We start from the raw sequence: 23,047 nt of genomic DNA on the forward strand, positions 1-23,047 counted from the left end.
TTCCTCCTCCAGGGGATCCTCCCAACCCAGGGATCAAATCTGGGTCTCCTACATTGCAGGTGGACTCTTTACCATCTGAGCCACCAGGGAAGCTCACATATACATATCTTCCCTTCCTTTTGGACTTCCTTCCCATTCAGGTCACTACAGTTCATTAAGCAGAGTTCCCTGTGCTATACATTATATTCTCATTAGTTCTCTATTTTATACATAGTATCAGGTTTTGTATTTTATATCAGAGCTTTATGAGATCCTTGACCCAGTCATCAGTGCTTGAAGAAACACTTCTGGAATCCCAATTGAATTCAGAAACTGCTCTAAAAAAGAAAAATTAGTAGTGACCTAAAAGCTCAATATTGTAGGTCTTTTTCTTTTACATTTCATTTTTGCTCTTTTCATCAAAAGTTCTAACTGGTAAACACAAAGCCTTAGTGGAATAATAAGCAGGAAATTGTCTTTAGGACTATATAAGTTCCAGCACCATGGCTTTTCTCTTTCTGTATTTTGCGGTGTTTACCAAAAAGGGCTTGCATGTGTTAAAACCAAAATGCAAGTTACATTAACAATTTGCATTTAGAAATCCAAGCACTTAACACCACCAGACTTAATATTTGCTTTGGACGGTTCTGATTGTTTAGTCTCAAGCTTTTTCCAAAAAGCTAACATAAAAAGGCAGCTCTCCTATTTGCCTAGTTTGTGTGTGGTTTCACACATGGTGCATGATGTGCTTCTACGAGACAAAGTGTTATCTCTTCTTCACATGAGCAGTGTACCCAGCTGGGTTGGGAAATGTGAACTTTGTGATTACATGAAGCTCACATAGATTCCACTTTGGAAGTGTCTCCTCCTCACTGTGCTTTGTCTTCTTCATTCTCTTGCCATATTTCACTATGATTACTTGACCTTCTAAACATTGTAAGTTTCTAACAAGGTTACCATCCCCTAGTCTCTGCTGTAGTTGATTATCTTTCACAACACTGCTAAGGAGAATTTTCAACAGCAAAAATCTGACCACTTCACTGCCATCCTTAAAATACACCAAAAAAACCTTTTATTGCTTCCACATTCTTTATAGGGTAAAATCCAGATTATTTAAGCTGTTGTTTAAGTATCACTCCAGAAGCAGCCTTCCCAGCTGTATTTCCTTCCATTACCTCCCACATGCCCTAAGTTTTAGCCACACTGGCTGAATGAGATCATACTTCTTGTTCCCAGCATTTCATCTGCATGCACTTTCCTTCATTCTCCTTCTCACTTGAAGAAATCCTTGTCTGTGAAGGTCAATATGAATGTCCTTTTGGAATAAAGCCTTCTTCAGTCTATTCATCAATCTGTCCTCTGCTTGTACATTTGGCACATAATCTCTTTGATTCCCCTAAATAATAAAAGACAGAGGTATAATAGCTAACATTTTGAGTTTTACTGAGATATTATTGACAGAAAAAAAATTGTATGTGTGCGAAGTGTGTAACATGATGCTGTGATACACATATTGCATTGTGATTACCACATTTAAGCTAACCAGTGTATCCATCACCTCAAATAGTTTCCCTTTGTGTGTTGTTGGGGGGATAGAATGAGAACCTTCATATCTAATCTGAGCAAATTTCATGTGTGCATTACTAATAATTATAATCACTTGTTGGAGAAGGAAATGGCAACCCACTCCAGTGTTCTTGCCTGGAGAATCCCAGGGACAGGGGAGCCTGGTGGGCTGCCGTCTATGGGGTCACACAGAGTCGGACACGACTGAAGCGACTTAGCAGCAACAGCATAATCACTTGTGGCTCAGTCAGTCAAGAATCCTCCTGCAGTGAAGGAGACCCAGGTTTGATCCATGGTTTGGGAAGATCCTCTGGAAAAGGGAATGCATCCCACTCCAGTATTCTTGCCTAGAGAGTCCCGTGGACAGAGGAACCTGGTGGGCTACAGTCCATGGGGTCGCCAGAGTCAGAAAGACTGAGCGACTAAGCACACATGCATGTACATTAGGTATCCAGAACTTGCTCATAACTGAAAGCTCGTAGCCTTTGACCAGTATCTCCCTATTTCCCCCTCCCCGAAGCCCTAGCAACCACCATTTTACTCTCTGTTACTGTGTGTTGGGCTTTTTATGTTCGACATATCAGTGAGATTATGCAGTGCTTGTCTTTCTGTGTCTGTCTTATTTCACTCAGTGAAATGTCTAGATTCATCCATGTTGTCACAAATGGCAGAATTTCCTTATTTTCTTCTTTTTTAAGGCTGAATAACATTCTATTATGTGGTTGTATGTATGTGTGTGTATCACATTTTCTTTATTGATGGACATTTAAATTGTTCACATATCTTGGCTACTGTGAATAATGCCACAGTGACTGTGAGAGTGTAATATCACTTAGACATAGTGATTTTGTTTTCTTGGATATATACCAAGAAGTGGGTTGCTGATCATATGGTATTTCTATTTATATCTGTACTTTACCATGATGGCTGTACCCATTTTACATTCCCCCCAACAGTGTACAAAGATTCCTTTTTCTCCACATTCTGACTAGCATGTACCTTTTGACCATTTTAGTAAGAGCCATCCTATGAGGTATGAGGTGGTATCTTGTGGCTTTGATTTCCCTAATGATTAATGATGTTGAGCATCTTTTATTAATAGTTAACATTTACTGAGCATTTGTATGAAAAGTATTCTTTCAAGCAGTTTGTGTATTAAGTCACTCAGTCATGCCTGACTCTTTGTGACCGCATGGACTGTAGCCCACCAGGCTCCTCCATCCATGGGATTCTCTAGGCAAGAATACTGGAGTGGGTTTCCATTTCCTTCTCCAGGGGATCTTCCCAACCCAGGGATTGGACCCAGGTCTCCTGCATTGCAAACAGATTGTTTACTGTTTGAGCCACCAGAGAAGCCCTTTAAGCAGCTTACACATTAATTTATTTAATATTCACAATAACCCTTTAAGCTTGATACTATTATCTTCTATTTAATGGCTGGAAAACAGGAGAACATATAGTTCAACTAACTCTGTAGGTCACTTACCTTCTTAGTATTAGGGCTTGAACCATACCTGTGTAGTGTTGTCTGTTGCCTCTTTTTCTAGATTTTAATCTCCTTCGAATAGATAATTTTTTTATGTTTGTGTGCTGAACAGGAATACAGTATCTGACATATTGTAGCCAACCAATTGCTTTATGGTACAATGCTTTTATAAATTACCTGAAATACAATCTTTTGGGTTAAGGAAATTTTATTTTCTTAGGCTTTTAGAAAAAATTAAGGAAAATATGACACAAGTCAATAATAAAATACTTATATTGAGATGCAAACTGTGGATCTTGGTGTTTAGCATATATCTTTTATAGTTTCTCAGTTACATCAACAATATTGGAAAAATGTTTAACTTGTAATTACTATAGACTATTCTTCAGGCACATGCAATTTTCCATTTTCAGTAGATTGCACTGGCTTTCCAATGTACATCATTATAAATTATCTTTTAGCTTTAAAGGTTTTAGAATGAATAGCACACTTCCCTAATGATATCTTTCTGAAGTACTTGTGTATGAGTTATTTTCACTGACCATATAGGTTTACCTTGGGTGACTATTAGGTATGATGTTGGTTTGGAAATTGCCTTTGTAAAATATCTCTCAGGTTTTAAAATTAGAGGTAAGAAACAATGAATTTCTGAATAACAAATTCTAAAATCATACTGATTACCTATAAAGGTATGGAATATATATATATATATATATATATATATATTCCAGAGAGAGAGAGAGAGAGAGATTGAATATGCATCAATATTCATACTTGTATGTTGAGGCTACTGACAATTGAAAAAATGATAATGAAGAAAACATTTTAAAGCTGATTTCAGAGATGTTCTTTATCATCTGTTCTATATACACAGGTAAAATTGTAGCTGAAGAATGCACACTTACAGCATGTTTTGGTAAAGCTCTTAAGGGGGAACTAACTTGAAAATTGCCATTGGATTTTCAGACAGTGACACAGTCTAAGCATCCCAGTCATTTCTATTTGGTTTGTTTGTTTTTAATTAATTTCTTCCTTGAGAGGAAGCTTTAGGAGTATTTTCATTTATAGAACTCAAATGAGATTCATAAACCAAACACATGATATAACATGAAGCCTTGCTAACACTCCAGCAGCTCATCTCTGTAACCTGGTATTCTTTTAATGTGTAGGGACAGTGATTTTTTTTTAACCTTAATGACACTATTGTCTTTAAAAACTGTTAAGAATAGCAGAGCCAAGGAGGTAAATATTATAAAATGAAGTTTAGGGGGATTTTGAGCATCATTATCTTCCCGAGAAGTAACCATGAACGAATTATCAAAGACATTATCTCTTTTAATCCAAAGATGAACCAAATATATTATTAGCACCTTGGTGGGATTGAGAATATGTAGAAAACATAATCATAAAACACCATTTCTTACTGCAGCACAACCACCCAGGATACTGTTCAGCAGAGGTCTTGGTGTTGTCTGCACCTGCAGAGAGCTGCCTGGGGATGCAGCTGGTTAGACAGAGATCACCTTTGCTGGTGGATGCAAAGCTTTGTCCTTGAAGATTTTATGTCCTTCCTTCCATCTTAACCAAGGGAATTTAAATGAGATTGTCTGAATATAGAATGTATACATTCCATAGGCTGAAGAAACTATGTACATTGTTCTTCTTTAGGTTTATAGAAAAATTCAATAGAAAAGAGTTCCCCTATACTCTTAAACAGTCCCCATCCCCCTATTTACCTATTATTAACATCTTGCATAAGTGTGGTACATTTGTTACAACTGAGGGGTCAGTATTGCCACATTATTATTATTAAGTAAAATCTATAATTTATGTTTTCCTCTTTGTGTTGTATGTTTTATTGGTTTTGACAAATGTATAATTATTTGTATCCACCATCATAGTATCAGAATAATTTCACTACTCAAAGCATTCTCTGTGCTCTGTCTATCCATCCCATCCTTCCTCTCATCAACCCCCTGGGAACTCCTCTCCTTACTATCTCCATAGTTTCACCTTTTTCTATAATGTCAGTCATACAGATTGATACAGAAGATCAATCAGATTAACTTCTTTCACTTGGCAATGTGCATTTAAGTTTCCTTTGTCTTTTCATGAGCTTGAGCTCATGAGCTTGGTAGCTCATTTCTTTTTATTGCTGATATTCCATTGCATGTACCACCTAGTTTATCCATTCACTACTGAAGGACATCTTGGTTGCTTCCAGAATTTGGCAGTTATGAATAAACATTATGTTAAGGTTTTTTGTGAACTTAAACATTTTTAACTCAGTACAAGGGACTCTACTCAATACTCTATAATAGGAAAAGGATGCTTCTCTAAATGGGAAAAGGATCTAAAAAAGAGTGGATGTATGTACATGTATAACTGATTTACTTTGATAAAGTTATTTACTTTGATGGAGTTCCCTCATAGTTCAGTCAGTAAAGAATCTTCCTTCAATGCAGGAGACCGAGGTTCGATTGCTGGGTCAGGAAGTTCCCCTGGAGAAGAAAATGGCACCCTACTCTAGTATTCTTGTCTGGGAAATTCCATGGACTGAGGAGCCTGGCAGGCTGCAATCCATGGGGTCACAATAGTTGGACACGACTTAGGGACTAAACTACAACACTAGAAACTAAAACAACGTTGTAAGTCAACTATACCCCCAATAAAAAGTAAAAAGTTTTCAAAAACTTGTAATTGTGAAAACTCTTTTTGATGGAGAGGAAAGGCATGAGTTTTAAAGTTAGACTTAATTTGAATTCTAACCTTCATTTTATTCATCCAATAAATTTTTCTTGGTAGTCTATTCTATTTTCTCTACTGTGCTGGGTGTTTGAAATGCTTAAATAAAGTGCTATTCCACCTGTCAAAGGTGCCTCGTCTACACTTAAAAGCCTTCTTATACCTCTGATTCCTTATATGAAAGATATCTATTTCAGATATTAGCAGTTTTCTGTTGTGTTCTGAGAATCAGATGAGCTGTCATAGACAAGACTTCACATATTTCCTGGCAATAAATGCTCAGTTGGTATATAACATCCAACTGAGAAAGAGGTGGTACTTGATAGTTTATTTTCTTGCTAGTCCTTCTGTCCTTCTGATCTATAGGTTTTATAATGTTAAATATGAAAGTTTTATTTACTAATACATACGGAAAACATTTTATACTTTTCAAACAATATTCCTAGCTTAACCACAATTTAAAATGAAATAAGAATGTGTCATCATTTTCTGTTTATCTGATAGTGATGAGTATTGGACTTCAGGTGAGAATTAATTTGGTGCTCTAGCTTCACTACATACTGGTTTGATATTGTTGGTGTAGTCTCTTGTGTAGTAGTCTCTTGGCTTTGAAGGGTGAACAGGATCCCATCAGCAAAGGAAGCATCATAGTATGTGTTCACCATAAACATTTATTCATTCATCATATAGGGCTATTGTGAGATTCAAATGCAAAAATGTACAATATACATAAAAGAGTACTACAAACTATAAATCACCATAAAATGTCCATTATTATTGCTATAATTGCTCTAATGTATTTTTTGCTTTTAATTTGGCTAACTCTTTACTAAATCAAACTGTAGGTTTGATTTTTTTTTTTCACTATACCCCTATTGCAATCTGAATTTTCTAGGATCCAATAACCTACTAATTTTAGAGGGCCAGTTCCCTTGTGGCTCAGCTGGTAAAGAATCCGCCTGAAATGCAAGAGACCTGGGTTCGATCCTGGGTTGGGAAGATCCCTGGAGAAGGGAAAGGCTACCCACTCTGGTATTTTGGCCTAGATAATTCAGCTGAATGCAAAAGAGCCATTTCCTGCTGTAAGAACTTGCTCACCTTTCTAGGTGTTTGTTGTTGTTATCGTTTTTGCCATTTTGTCCATGATGGTTAGTCTTCCAGAAACTCTGCGGATCATTAAACCTTTTCCTAAATCACAGTATAAATATGACACATTTTAAAGTTACAATGAGCCTCTGGGATTACAAAGTGTTCAGCAACTTATTTAAGAGTAAGGAAGAGTTTCAAAGCTCAGCCAAATTAAGGTCCAGATTTTACAAGGTCTTTAAAAGCATTTCCCCATTCTGATATCCTTAGAAAAGATTAAAACTACCTTTCAATACAACTTCCTATATTTCTCATTTCTATTCATTGCTTTCCTAAATTATCTTGTTCTCTTTCCCACTTTTCCTCCCACTCATCAATTAAGAGTAATGACTGTCAGGGAAAGTAGAATATATCAAAGTTATTGTTAATATTGTCTAAGTTCATGCATTTCAGAGCAATACCACTGAGCTTGTGCTGTAGACAAGCTACTGTAGGTGTCATTCTCTATGCTGACCTGTCCTTGAAGCAACACAAAACCTCTTAAGAGTGGAGGATGATTTCATTTTTATGTAGTATATTATGTTGATTTCCTATTGTGCAACTATTTGTTTTACTTTTAAATTTTTTAAAGAAAATTTTATTTTTCCTGTGGTCTTAATTGCTTTCAAAAAATATGTATTGGACAAGTGTTTCTATTTCTTCTTCCTCATAAGAACTAGAAAACTAGATTTCATAGTAAGCTGAGTTTAGTTCTTAAAAAAGGGCAAATGCCATAGAAAGCCATCATTTTCTTCCTATGACCTTAACTTATATTACAACTCCTGTGGGAAGTTGTCAATTTAAAAGCGTGGAATTTACACGAATCTAAGTCTTGGAAATCAGCCAGCAATCTTCACAAAATATGTGGGGAAATCTATTAAATAGCTTTTTAACCTTTATTACTTACCATGTTTGATTGTACAAATCTATATCCTCAGGAGACATAGGCAGTGCTAATTGGAATTCATGTGAAGAAAAGAGCAAAAAGCTATTTCAACCTATGTAAACATTTTTTGGTACCTAGTTAAATACTTAACCAGGAATATTCCAGAAGCAGGCATCCTGGACAAGATCACTCAAGCAATTAGGAAGCAAAAGTTTACTTCTCTGCTCATTCAGGAGCCTTGACAACTTATTTGCTATCCCCTCCCTCTCCCCCGTAATTCATTACCTCAATTATTGGGTAAAATTCTCTAATGCTATAGAATATTACTTTAAATGCTAAAGCAATAAAATTAGCACAAGCTATTATTAACAGAAGCTCTCTGAAAACAATGATGATCTTATTGGCTAAAAATATTTATGATATGTTTTTTCTAAGACATTTGAGAAATGTAAAAGCTATTAGGAATTTGTTGTTTGGGAGTTGGAGAGTGTTATCAAGGACAGCTTTGATTATCTCAAATCAAGAGGTCTTTTTGTTGTCATGGCATTAAATTATTTGCACACAACAAATTTAATAATGTCACAATAACTATTGAACTCTTTCTGAAGACAGGCTCTAGTCTAAATTCCAAAAGTTCCCATTACTTCAGATGATGCACTTAAGGTCTTTTGTGAAGCGTTGTGCCTGCTTTCCTGTTGATAGTGTTTTCGTGAATACAATACAGTTATTGTCTTTGCTAAAATAATTAAGTCATATTCACAATTTCAATACAACTTACATGGGAAAATGTAACTTTTCAGTATTCAAATAGAACTGATACACTTAGTTAAACTTTGAGCATAAATGTTTTCATCCTTCCTTTGCATCTAACATGGGACAGTATTCAAATAGGGGTTTCTTCTACCTACCTCTTTAGTTAAGCTGGTTCCCAAATGAAGTCCTCAGGATCTGAATAGAGACAATGCAAAAATTAATGCAGGAAATTGAATTGAGGGAGAGAAACAAAAGGAAAATAATGTTTACTGATTCTTTTCATTTTATTGATTAATTAATTCCTTAATGACATAGCATCAAGTCCTAGATAATTAGGAGAGAAGCATGATAGTAGAAAATAGTCAACTTTATGAATTTCAACTTACATAAATTATTAGTTGCATAAATATTTGTAATTATTATAATGTGTGAACTGTAGAATATAAAGGGAAACATGATTAAACATTCTTTTCTTTAGTCTCCTTTACTACATTTTAAAATAAAATATAGAAGATTAGTATTTTCATATACAAATTTTAAATTTCTGGTTCAATGTAGTCTTCTTGCCTTCCCCCTGCCTTGCAATAGAGCATGAAGTGTTTTTAAGTATTTTTATTTGAGTTTGTCCCCACAAAGGGACCAGTGTTTACAGAGACTGTGTAGTCCAGTCAAAAACTCATCACTGAGGAATGAGGACTTGGTGACACACAGCTCCCCTTTGAAACAAATTTTTGGAAACCCCAGTTTCATCTTCAGAACAAAGAATGTGAAGAAAACTGTCAAAGAAACCCTAAATCCTGATGCTCTTGGTGACATTTCAAATGTAAATCTAGGTCGGTGCACTGTTTTGAGTGTATGTTTTATTCCATTAAAAATATTTTTAAAACACAATAGCTTTTTGGTGGTGGACAATGCTAAGATATTGAATTCTAATTACTTCAGTATCTGCTTTATCCCCACCTTCCCGGATTCCCTAGAATCCCAAAGAATAGTATATGGTTTTCTGAAATGTTAAATGAAGACTAAAAGTTAAGGGCTGTAAGAATATGATCTGATAGAGTTCCTTTCAGTGCACTGCAATGGGGCTTTATTTTACCCATTATTATTGAGCACCTGCAACCTTCATGGCGCTGTGATGAATTTCAAAGTGAGGGCAATGTAGGTTTTTCCTTCAAATAGGTTGCAGCATAGTGGAGAAATTAAACTGATAATTTCTCCCTCTTTTGAAAAGAAATTAAAATTCATATATATATATATATATATATATATATATATATATGTCTAGAATTTAAACTCTGAATACAGGGTGTTTTCCTTTTATCAATGTGAATTGCCTACCCTAGACAGCCCTTGGCACAAAGCAAGCACTCAATAGCCAATAAATGAATGATAAAGAATAAATACTGAAATATATGCAGACAAAAAGGAAAACAAAGTATTTGCCTATTTGTTTCAGTGGGTTCATGGAGAGCATTGTGTAGATACACCCTATAGCTTATATTTCTGTTTTAATGAACATTAGTTTCCTCAGTTGTTTAGTATTCAAAATAATTCTGTGTTATCTTTATATATAATCATGCACTTGTGCAAAAACTTTTTGTAGGCTAGATCCTCAATGGTATAATTACTGGATCAAAGGGTATTTGCATTTTAAATTTGATAGATAGCATCAAATTATGCTTCCATAAGTTCTGTTCAATTTAGAATGAACCTTAAATATTTTATTTTTTAATTCAAGGCAATCTTTGACAATCTAATAAAAGTTCTGAATTCTCTTTCTTTAAAAAGAGATGCCTCGGTATACTACAATTTGGGTTTTTTAAAAAATAACTTTAGAGGATTCATAGATGCCATAAAGTCCATTTATGGATCCCAAGTTAAGAAATTCTAACAAGTACAGTAGAGTTTGTGTTTTGCTGGTTTAAAATTCCTGAGGCATTTCACAAAAAGTAAGAAAAAAGTCCATAAATTAAATCATTTCTGTTGCTTTTAAATCATTTCTAAGTAAAATTTTTGCTTTATAATTTAAAAGTGACCCCAAATGGAATCCAAATGCTGGTGTTGATGGTGAAAGGAAAGAAAAAGTAAAAAAATGTAACAGTTTATTGCATTTTATTAAGAAAATTTTATGTGCGTTTATGAATTTGGGTAAACTGCCAGTTTTAGGACATGTTCCTTATGAGAAGCAAAGATATAATTTGTCAAAATTACTATAATAAAAAACGAGGATCTTCCCAAACCAGGGATCAAACCCCAGTCTCCTGCATTGCAGGCAGATTCTTTACCAACTGAGCCACAAGAGAAGCCCAAGAATACTGGAGGGGTAGCCTATCCCTTCTCCAGGGGATCTTCCCAACCCAGGAATTGAACCAGGGTCTCCTGCATTGCAGGCAAATTCTCTTTACTAACTGAGCTATCAGGGAAGCCCTGATAGTAGTAGTAGGTGTTGATTGTAGTAGGTGTTCAGTAAACACTTGATGCTTGTTTAATGTATAAATAGGTGATTTTTTGAGATGGGCCTTGAAGAATATGTAGGAATTCAGTCAAAGCAGATGGTCCCAAGGAGCAATGATAAAAAATGAAGCAGAGATGAAGTAAAACCTAAACTAAGTGGAAATAAGTGTGACTTATCAGGCTCATATATCATTATATGCTTAGGATATTTATATAATGAGGCATATGGTATAGGCTACCCACTCCAATATTCTTGGGCTTCCCTTGCGGCTCAGCAGGTAAAGAATCCGCCTGCAATGTGGGAGACCAGGGTTCGATCTGTGGGTTGGGAAGATCCCCTGAAGAAGGGGAAGGCTAACCACTCCAGTATTCTAGCCTGGAGAATTCCACGGACTGTACAGTCCATGGGATCACAAAGAGTCAGACACAACTGAGTAACTTCCACTTTTATTTTCACATGGTAAATTGAGAAGGTAATGTTCAGCACAGTAATGCAAACTGGTCACTATATTTTTTTAAATTATATTGTTTTTCTAGATGTCCCTTCTGTGATATAATATGGATTATTAAATTGACCTATACTCCACTAAAAAGATAAATATTTTGAGCATTATAACATGCCAAACTTGGAAGTAATGTTAAAAACACATATATTATAGTGTATTCCTGAATACTAGCAGTATTTTATAATTTAGTAAAAAGATTTTTTTCATCTGAATGTGATTCCACAGTGGCCTAACCATTTATCTAAAAGACATAATATAATGCATTTATGGGGCTTCCTCAGTGGCTCAATGGTAAAGAATCCATCTGCAATGGCGGAGATGCAAGATATGCAAGTTAACTCCCTGCATTGGGAAGATCCCTTGGAGAAGGGAATGGTTACCCACCCCAGTATTCTTGCCTGGAAAATTCCATGGACAAAGGAGCCGGCAGGCTACAGTAAAAAGGGTTGCAAGGAGTCAGACATGACTGAAGCACGTATGCACACAATGCATATCTAAAATTGTAGCAACTGGTGAGAGAAAAAAAAAGGAAGAATTACTATTTTTCTGATATGTAGCCATTGCACAACTATATCTACATTATAATATATGATACTTATGAAAGGCAATGTAGAAGTAAACTTTGAAAAATTGTATTCCTAATTCTGATTCAGCAAAGACCCAATTTGACCCCCCATGTGGCCATGTTTATGAATGAAATTGAATTAGAAAAAAGAGGCTGCATAGCTGTTTTCTCAGTTTCACAAAGTGACATTGGATTCCCTTAGATGTCTTCTCCCATCTGCCATGCAACCAAGTTATTTGGGAATTACAAGAACTCACATCACACATGCACACGCTCGCACACACACACACACAGAAATCTTACTTGTTGTATTTTACATGACCTTGACAAAGATTTTAAACTCTTGTTTAATATAGTAGTTTATGAGAGGAATTATGAGATATAATTATGTGTCATTGAATCATAAAATCAGGTTTGGAAGACTCTTTAAAGACATCAGCTTAATCTTCTATCAGTAGAGCTATTATATTTTATCATATCAAATAAGGTACATGTTGTAACATGTATAATATCATATAAGAAATGAATCACCAGTCCAGGTTCGATGCACAATACAGGATGCTTGGGGCTGGTGCACTGGGATGACCCAGAGGGATGGTATGGGGAGGGAGGTGGGAGTGGGGTTCAGGATTGGGAACACGTGTACACCCGTGGCGGATTCATGTTGATGTATGGCAAAACCAATACACTATTGTAAAGTAATTAGCCTCCAATTAAAATAAATAAATTTAAATTAAAAAAAAATAAGATACATGTGATATATACACTTTAGAAAGTATATATAGTAGATACAATTTGTTTCAGTATAATGAATATATGAAGTAGATTTCTGTGAAATAGATCTTTTGTAATTTCTTAGATTGGATTGGATCCCAATGTTTCAAAGTCAGAAATCAATCCTCCTATTGTAGTTTAATATAATATGTTTCTGTGAAGAAAACCAATTTGATAGATATTATTATGTGCAATTGCTTCCTCCATCCCTTCATTCATATTCAGTGATTATTTAGTCCTACGCTAAGATTCTGTTTTAAAACAATGATCCCTTTATTGGAAACCACAGTTTTATTAAATGAATGAAGGTCTAAACCAGTAGTTCTTAACTAGTTGGGATTTCTGGGGGCAGTTTTGCCTCCTGGGGACATTTGCCATGATTGAAGATTTTCCTGTTGTCTTACTGAGAAGAAGGTGCTATTGGTATCTGAGGGGCAGAGACAGGGGTGCTGCTAGAATTATGTAGGACAGCCCCCCACAGTAAAGATTTGTTCAGTCCCAAATGTCAACAGTGATGAAATTAAGAAACACTACCTGTTTTAATTAGAGTTGTACATATCTTAATTCATTAATAAAGCAAATAGGGACACTGGCATGTTTGTCAAAATCAGTCAAATACATATGAAAGTAATTTCTAAGGATAACTCTCATTTTTACCTACTTCCTCCCCCAACAGTTCATTTGCACAAATAAATTTCTCTAACATTTCTGTAGAACTGGAATATAGTTTTTATGTCATAAGCTCTGAGCCCATTGCAAAATGATTTACCCTTCTATGGCACCGACCAGAGCTACAGAGCTAAAAAAAAAAAAATGCTTTTAAGGATGATGATGCTTTCAAAGTATCAGTGCAATAAAAAATAATTAACCACACTAAATTACAGCCTGTAAAACAGACTCTGATGAATTTTGGTCTTATACTATTCTATATTATTTGCTGCACTTTTGCTTGAAATATGGTAGCAGATTCTGACTTTTAAGTGACCTCAATGCAGATGTCTATTTGTCAATAATGCAAAAAGAATGATTACTCAGACATTGACCATCCTTAAGAATTACTCTACACAGAAAAAGAAATTCTCACCAATATGGCCCAAATTATTACAGTTTTATTATTTTAATTAGAAATATAAAGCATTCACCTGACTTCAAAAGGTTGCCAGAGTCTGTTTTAGTGCCTCTTTAAATTATTTGCTGTATAAAATACATAACTATAATTATCTTATATTTTATGATCACTTGCCTGAGAATGCTATATGTGAAATTATTTGGTCAAGAGATTTTTCTTGGTCTGTGCTTGTCTTATTTTTTTCTCACTGAATTCTCCTATGTCACCTTTCTAGTTCTATAGTTCTTTATCTGTAGCTAATAATTCTTCATAAGAATGACTGAATAACTACACAATGCTATTCAAGTATAGCACATATTTATGTTTTATTCTATGTCATGACTTTTTGATAGCAACAGTAATAATAATGAATAACATTACACTAAATTTTTAGAACACATTTAATACAGAAGGTGATTTAGCCCAGTTTAAAGTATCTTCTGACATGTACATATAGACATAACATGTTATAGAACAGAAATGCAAACCTTTGTGCACACACACATTTCCTTCTATATTTTCTATTTAGCCTCTTTGAGAAAGGACATCATAGGTATTTTATATTTGCAATAATATCCAATAATCTCTAGACTACGAAACCATGAATAATTTAACAAACTAATATTACAGGGAAGTAATTGCAGGGAGATTCTAGTAAGCTAAATTTAATTCAGACTTGGCAATTCAAAGATAAAATCTCTTGCTTCCATGAAAAGTATAAACAGAATTATTTGTGTTGACAGGTGCTTTGGGTCTACCTGGCACTTCCATCTCAAAGACTGAGGTGCCCTAGAGGTGTCAGGAAGCCAATGTATCATGAAATCATAGTAGTCTTTATAGCTACTTTATCCCTAGAGGGTTAACAATATTAGCTCTCCCACAGGTACAAGTCTTTCTTTCAGATGAACCTGGGAGTCATTATACTCCTACCTGAACAGGAAAGTTGATGAATATGGCAAACTTGAAAATTATTTCTAAAATCATTGTGATTGTGGCTCCTAATGCCTTCCAAATGATTATCACTCATTCTGCCCTCAGTCTGTGGACCAGGGCTTCGCTCTCTTCTCGCTCTTTTACCTACTATGCTCATTCTTGTCAAATGTCTTATTGCTCTATGTTTCTGGGAAGTCCTGTCATGGCTAATTTTGGATATCGAGCTGTCAGTAAAAGACCCAGTCCATAACTTTGCAAATACTTTAAAAAACAACTCTGTATTATGGTCATCACAGGTAAGGAAAAGGTATTTCTTAAGGACTTTTGCAAATCATGGAGTACAAACAGTGCTTCATTTCTCTTGAAAGGGAAGGAAGAAATGTTCTCTCCTGTAGTTTCATCCATAAACTCATAAAAACATCGAATTTGTGTTTGTTTCTCTTCAAGTAAGAGCATGCCATTCAAGCTGAAATCCATGTTCCCTAAACATTGAAGACAGTACATGACAGCCTTTACAGTAGGTGACAGGAATAAGAATTTTGAAAGTTCTGGTGTTGTCAATGCCTCCCTGGTTTCAAAGATGTTAATTTGATAACTAAAGTGGAAAGGATTCCACAAGATTCAAATGAAAAATTATCTTATTAGATGCCCATTAAGTGCCAGAAATTATTCCTGGGATACTGTGGTTAAAAAAAATGTGTTCCCTTCCCTGCTATAATTGTGCTTTCATCATGCTAATACATTATGTACTTGAAATTCACATAGGTTTAATTTCAATTATAAAATTATAGCATTTTAAAATTTTAAATCAATTATAAAGTTTCCTGTATATTGAAGCTTTATAGACAAGAGGAAATAAAAATGGTCTGTAAGATAGAGCAGAGCATTACATTTTTTAGAAAAGGCATTTTTTATTTCCCTTTACCTAGCAAAGGATCACCTCATTGGTACCTAAGCCCTGTAATCTGTTTTCACTCCTGGACTAACCGTGGGAACACCATCAGTTGTCAAAAGATGTTTTTATAATACAGAAAATAATTAGACATTCATGTCTTGCCATAATTTAAGGAAGAGATTCACAACTTTCTAGAGTCATTACATATTCAAGTGTCTTGCTATATAGTCATGAAAAAAAATACTAAATCACAAAATTGTTTCCATGGCTTGGAAGACCCTGTGTACAGTGCTTGAACAGATCCTAAAATACATGATACAAGTTCCACATTTAGGAGCCAAAGTATTGTACAAAACCAAGTTCTACTTGTGAAATAAAACAGTTTCTTAACTGCCAGAAGTTTGCTTGTCTGCAACCACATATCTAAATCCTTACAATTTTTATTTTAATAAAGCTGAAGAGACCATTTCTTCATCTACAGTCTTATGCTCTTCAATGATTTATTGTAAAAAGAAATTTAAATCACAATATGATTGGCATTAAACAATTGAAAATTATTGATAAAAATTAATTTTTCATTATAAAATAATAGGTAATGAAAGTTTTAGTCAAATTTTGTCTCTAATAGCAAGTTAAAAACACATTCTATGGCTTATACTATACTTTGTATTCTTCATTTTAATGATGTTAAAAATCCTGAAAAGTAGTTGTGTGGTTTATTTTTGTGAAAATTTGTGTTCTCTGTAATGTTTTTGTTCACTGGAGCAAAATTGCTTTAAAGGAAAGTACCTTCCTCAGTTGACAGAATTCCTTTTCTTTCTTTACTAAGGTTAATATGAAATTTTTGTACATGTTGTGACTGATGGGTAACAGTGAAAGATAGTATCCACCCTGTCTTGTTTGTTCAGAAAGTCATAAGATGGTCTTATTTATGCATTGTACAATACCTTAGCTTTGCACTTTAGCACCACCTGGTGGACAAAATATCGTTTGTTTTTCTCTTCAATTTAGTTAGCCCCTTCACACTCCGCATCCCATTATGAGGTATCTTGCTATGCTATGCTAAGTCACTTCAGTCGTGTCCGACTCTGTGTGACCCCATAGACGGCAGCCACCAGGCTCCCCCGTCCCTGGGATTCTCCAGGCAAGAACACTGGAGTGGGTTGCCATTTCCTTCTCCAATGCATGAAAGTGAAAAGTGAAAGTGAAGTCACTCAGTCGTGTCTGACTCCTAGCGACCCCATGGACTGCAGCCTACCAGGCTCCTCCATCCATGGGATTCTCCAGGCAAAAGTACTGGTTGTATCTTAATAGATATTAAATCATTTAATACAATTAAATAATTGTAAATGTATCTAATCTTAAAGACAGATGTAAATAAAGTAAGGTAAAAAGATCTGCTAAATACTATATTATTGCCAAATTAAATGCCTATGTTTCTTTAAATGTCATAAATTTGAATAGTATGTTACATATCTATTAAAAATGTGGAAATTATTGATAATTCAATTAGTTATAATTTTCATTCTTTTCAATAAAGTATTGAATAAGGAAGTTTTCTATACTTTAGTGACAAGTTAGATTGTCTACCGAAAAAGCAGTGTAATCATTTCATGAAGAAACTTCATACTACAAATCTTTTCTTTTTTGCCCTCTCCTTGCTTGCAGGATCTTGTTTCCCCTACCTGGGATTGAACCCTCTCTCTAGTAGTGAAAGTGCAAAGTTCTAACCACTGGACAACCAGGGAATTCCCTACAGATTCTTATCATGTTAATATTTTGTGTAGAGTTAAAATGAAAACTAGTACTTTAACCATTATTACAGTAAAGCAGGACACTTTCATGCTCATTTTGCCACTTATAATTAAGATTCAGTTGTGGGCTTATTTGTATGTGTTCTTAGTTTTTGATAGTTTTTGCAATTTTCTGGAAGTTAAATTTAAGAGTATTTTCAAATAAAAATCACAAATATATTTGAACCCAGTTTTGAAAAATTTAAGCATATTAATCTCTTTGTATAGTCCTATGTTTCTATGAAATACAGTGAATTTTCTCCTTATATAATACAGTTGAAGGTGAAAATAAATCCCAGATGCTATATGGTTCCTTTGGCATATACTACTTATTTATATGGGGCTTCACCAGTGGGTGAATACTACTTATTTATACAGGGCTCAGTGATAAAGGCAATGGCACCCCACTCCAGTACTCTTGCCTGGAAAATCCCATGGTTGGAGGAGCCTGGTAGGCTGCAGTAAGTGGGGTCGCTAAGAGTTGGACACGACTGAGTGACTTCACTTTCACTTTTCACTTTCATGCCTTGGAGAAGGAAATGGCAACCCACTCCAGTGTTCTTGCCTGGAGAATCCCAGGGACGGTGGAGCCTGGTGGGCTGCCATCTATGGGGTCGCACAGAGTCGGACACGACTGAAGCGACTTAGCAGCAGCAGCAGCAGTGATAAAGAATCCACCTACAATACAGGAGCCACAGGAGATGCAGGCTCTATCCCTATATCATGAAGATTCCCGGGAGGAGGGCATGGCAACCCACTCCAGTATTCTTTCCTGGAGAATTCCATGGACAGAGGAGCCTGGCAGGCCACATACTACAGGGCCGCAAAGAATCAGACAGAACTGAAATGACTTACCATGCACCCATGCACTTATCTATTCCCTGGTAAAACTGAGATTTATGGATTTGAATCATATAACATTCAAAGGCTTAGTAGTTAAATAAGAGCTGTTGATATTTAAATAGGAAATATGTTCTAACTGCATAATTTAATGAAATACAAATTTCATATAGGATAAAATTATAATACAAAACCTTCGCTAAGACTTGCATCTTGTACTAAAGTTATTTGCTTTGCTGCTTCAAGAGAATATTTGAACTCTTCTGTCTCTCTTTTGTTCCTTTCCTTTAAAGGTCTTGGATGGTATACTGTAAACTCAGCATATGGAGATACCATTATCATGCCTTGCCGAGTTGATGTACCTCAGAATCTCATGTTTGGCAAATGGAAATATGTAAGTGTGACCTATCTAGGACTTGGTTAGTTGCCTCTAGTCTTTTAAAGAAAGTTCCTTCTATGAGTAAATGTGAATTTCAAATAACATAATGGTAACATTTAACTGTGGGTATAAATGTAAGAAGATGAAATTAATGTGTTGAGTATATCAGAAGAATACTTCCTTACATAACAAATGCTATTTTAAAATAAAGCCAATAAACAGATCATTCTTAGCTCAAATTAGTCTGAAAGAGTCACCCTGAAGTTTTCAAAGCAAAAGAAATGGCAGAATTCCAGAATAAACTCAAGGAGTATAGGACAGAGCTTAGAGGAAAATGGTTGCCATTCTCTACATACTCATGTTTTGTTTGGTGTTGTTACTCTAAAGGCAAGATGTACCAGGAACCAGAGCATTCAAATGTTCACTGAAAACTAGTCATCAGTATTAGCAGCCTATTTCTGGTACTTGGTCTTACAACTCAGTTGATGTGGTAGCTTCTTTTAAAATTTAACATTGCTGATTTTATTCGTTTTTTCAGTTCTGTTTAGTCATTCAGTCGTGTCTGACTCTTTGCGACCCCATGGACACCACGTCAGGCTCCCCTGTCCATCACCAACTCCCGGAGCTTGCTCAAACTCATGTCCATCGAATTGATGATGCCATCCAACCATCTCATCCATTCATTTCTTACAGTTAGCAAAATCATATTTTCTCAGGTATCAAGGTTGGAAATGCAGGATAGCTATCCTAGTAGGTGAAGTGGAAAGGCTGGAAAACTTTGACTGATAAAATACCTCAATCTATTTACCAAAACCAACAAAAAGCATCTGTAGGCCCATTTCCCAGTGCTAGATCACATAAGACACAATAGTTTGCAAGTTTGAACAGAGGACATATGTTTCATTGAACACAATTGGCAAATTTTCCCTAGGTCCTTGAAATGTTAAAAGATATTTGAATAGGAAAAGGATTTGATGGTCCAATAATTCTTGAAAACTGTTGTATTTTAATACTTCTCAGAGCCTTTCCTATATACAGCTACATGATGAATTGTCTGAGTTCATTCATTTCTTAGGTTTATTGAACCACACAACTTTTTCTCTCAGATATCTGCAAGAATAAATGTTCCACAGAATAGAAATGTGCATAGTTGCATCCAAGGGATAGTGAAACACAATCTCTTGAAGTACAGGTTCTGAAGTCAGACTGACATAATCTATCATGTACTGGCTATAGAATTCCAGACAAGTGAATTAATCCCCACTTTCTCATGGAAAAAAAATGAGATGATAATGATAATCTTCTTTACACTGTTGTGAAGGTTACATGAAGTAATTTATATAAGAATACTTACCTAGTACTGGGCACATGATAATTGCGTGAAAAATGTAAACTATTGTGAGTGTGGTACCACTGAGTTCTAAACACAGTCTGTGATGGGGTAGGTGAAGGCAGAAGAAGAAGGCAAGGCAGCATAGCACTTCCCTGTTCCCTCCTCCTAATATCCAGCTCATCCTGGGTAATTTTTAACTATTTCTGGTTCCGTATGAAAATGGAAATACAAAGTTAAGGCCTATGAGGACAAAGTCTATTCACAATCCTAAAATCCCAAGGGTCTGAGAGGCTACCACCTAGAGTAAAACTTAGTGCTAACATAAATGGAATCCAGTGGTGAAAAACTTCTGTGATTATCGACATTTCTGATGCTCAGGGAATACTTTTCACCTAAACTGAACTGGCACAATGGCAGTGAAAACAAACAATAATGGCAGGTTTCAAACTGTTAATGAAATAAAAAGCTTCAGCAATAAACTGATGAGCTATATTTGAAGTGCCATATGCTCTGAAAGCAGTCTTGATTCCCAGATGCAGTATACAACCTCAATTTAATGTAACCTGAAAGACAAAGAGCAGATTTGGAAAGAGTGAAAGGGAGCAAACCCAGAGGAAAGATGGATTCATTTCTCTCTTGCTGCATGGTAATCTCCCATAATGGAGATCTCCCATAATGGAGATCATACCTCCCTGTGCACCCCATCCTACCCGACTCCCACTGCTTCTTCACCAGCATCCACCTCTGTGCCTCGTACAGAAGAAGCATCTGAGGCTGTCAAGAGTGATATAATGTAGTCATATTGGAGCCAGGCTGTGAAGCTCCAGTCTTGGCCCTGCTGAGATACACTGGCTGGGGCTCTGGACCAGTTATTTAACCAACCTCTGTCTCCATTGTCTATAAATGAGGCCAGTATTATGTTTAATTTATAGGGTTGTTATAAGTATTTAATCCATTAATGCACAAGAAGCCCAAAGAAAGTACCCTGGCTTATAGTTAAGTGCTCAAAATGTCATAACTGTCATTTCTTGCATGAGTGAACAACTATAGAAATTTAAGATACTGGTCTAACATATTTTTCTTAATGAAGGAATGATTTAGTACAAGGATTCGTGCTGTAAACCTGTAGCAATATTAAAAGATTTAAAGAGAATGTTACTTATGTATTCAGATATTCAACCAACTGAACCTTTTGGACTCCAATTTTAGCTTAGTAATTGTCTTAATCACCTTAGGCTGCAATAACAAACTACCACAGACTGGTAGTTTAAATAAACAGATGTTTATTTCTCAGAGTTCTGGAGTCTGAGCAGTCCAAAATCAAGGTGCCAGCTGACTCAGTTCTTGAAGAGGGCTCTATTCCCAATTTGCCAACACCTGCCACTTGCTATAATGGCACCCCACTCCAGTACTCTTGCCTGGAAAATCCCATGGAAGGAGGAGCCTGGTAGGCTGCAGTCCATGGGGTCACAAAGAGTCAGACACGACTGAGTGACTTCACTTTCACTTTTCACTTTCATGCATCAGAGAAGGAAATGGCAACCCACTCCAGTGTTCTTGCCTGGAGAATCCCAGGGACGGGGGAGCCTGGTGGGCTGCCATCTATGGGGTCGCACAGAGTCAGACGAGACTGAAGTGACTTAGCAGCAGCAGCAGCAGCCACTTGCTATGCGCTCATAGGACCTCTTCTTTGTGTTCTCATTGAGAGAGCGAGAGCACTTGTGCTTCTTTCTCTTCTTATAAGGGCACTAATTCCATCATGAGGGTACCATCCCCAAGACCTCATCTAAACCTAATCATCTCTTAAAGGCCCACACTGGGGGTTAGGGCTTAGACGTACAACTTTGGGAGGGTCACAAGCATTGAGTTCATAACGGTAGTAAATAAAACAATTTTTTAAATGTTACTTCTCTTAACACCTTGAAATTTGTCATACACTTTAAAATGTTTTATTATATTTTATTTTCTTCAAGACCTTGTGAGTTTAGTAGAAGAGAGTACACGCATGTGTGCTCAGCTGCTCAGTCGTATCCAATACATTGCAACCCCATGGACTGTAGACTGCCAGACTCCTCTATCCATGGGATTATCCAGGCAAGAATACTGGAGTGAGTTGCCATGCCCTCCTTCAAGGGATATTCCCGACCCAGGGATCGAACCCACATCTCCTGTGGCTCCTGCATTGCAGGCAGATTCTTTACCACTAGTACCACTGAGAAGCCCCAAGTAGAAGAGAGATTGCCCCTTATTTTTGATTATTGTTATTAGGTAAGAGAATGTTTGTGAGAGCAAAGGAAGAAATGAATTATATGTCTCAGTGCTCTTGGCATAAGTGTATATGCCAGATTATATTTTATTTTGATAATAAGTTTTTGTATGAAAGCCCTCTGAGCTAAGTTTTATGACTCAGATAGCAAAACCATGGGTTTTAGTGATTAATTGGATTCCATTGCTTTAATGGACACGATCCTTTTGCAAGGGCAAATATACTGTTCCTCCATGAGGATTCATTAAACTATGTTATGTGTAAAGGTCAACTGTGTCAGTTCTGACTGAAACTGAAAAGTGTGGGCACATAAAGTATATGGATTAAAGTAATGAACATGCTAAAGGTAATTGCCTAGGATTTCTAAACGAGTGTTTGCAGCTCAAGTGTATGTTACTGTGATAGTTAAATGAGAATCCTTTTGTAGCATAACACAAAACACATTTGTTTTCACCTATTTTTCTTTTATATTATACATAAGGCCAACCCTTGTCAATTTCAAAACATACCAATTCTGTCCTTCAGATGCAAGAAAAGCTGGGATCACTTAAGCTCCATCCTTTCATGTTTGTATACTTGCTGATGGCTGTAAAAGAACTTAAAGCTTTTCCCTTATGAAGAGTGATCCTCTGTAACCAAAGATTTATGGGAGGCTCATATC

The 23,047-nt window shown here is 35.9% G+C and overlaps 1 protein-coding gene across 2 annotated transcripts in view; it reads left to right on the top strand.

The window, feature by feature from the left end:
• Positions 1 to 23,047, top strand: part of ALCAM (activated leukocyte cell adhesion molecule) — a 229,005-nt gene that overhangs the window by 139,930 nt on the left and 66,028 nt on the right. For both annotated transcript variants that reach the window (XM_027564514.1, XM_027564429.1), the window contains exon 2: positions 18,702 to 18,802. In XM_027564514.1, the coding sequence (XP_027420315.1) occupies positions 18,702 to 18,802 (101 nt within the window). The remainder of the gene's footprint in view (positions 1 to 18,701; positions 18,803 to 23,047) is intronic.

The sequence above is a fragment of the Bos indicus x Bos taurus genome, chromosome 1, assembly GCF_003369695.1.
Source record: "Bos indicus x Bos taurus breed Angus x Brahman F1 hybrid chromosome 1, Bos_hybrid_MaternalHap_v2.0, whole genome shotgun sequence".
NCBI classification, from domain to species: domain Eukaryota; kingdom Metazoa; phylum Chordata; class Mammalia; order Artiodactyla; family Bovidae; genus Bos; species Bos indicus x Bos taurus.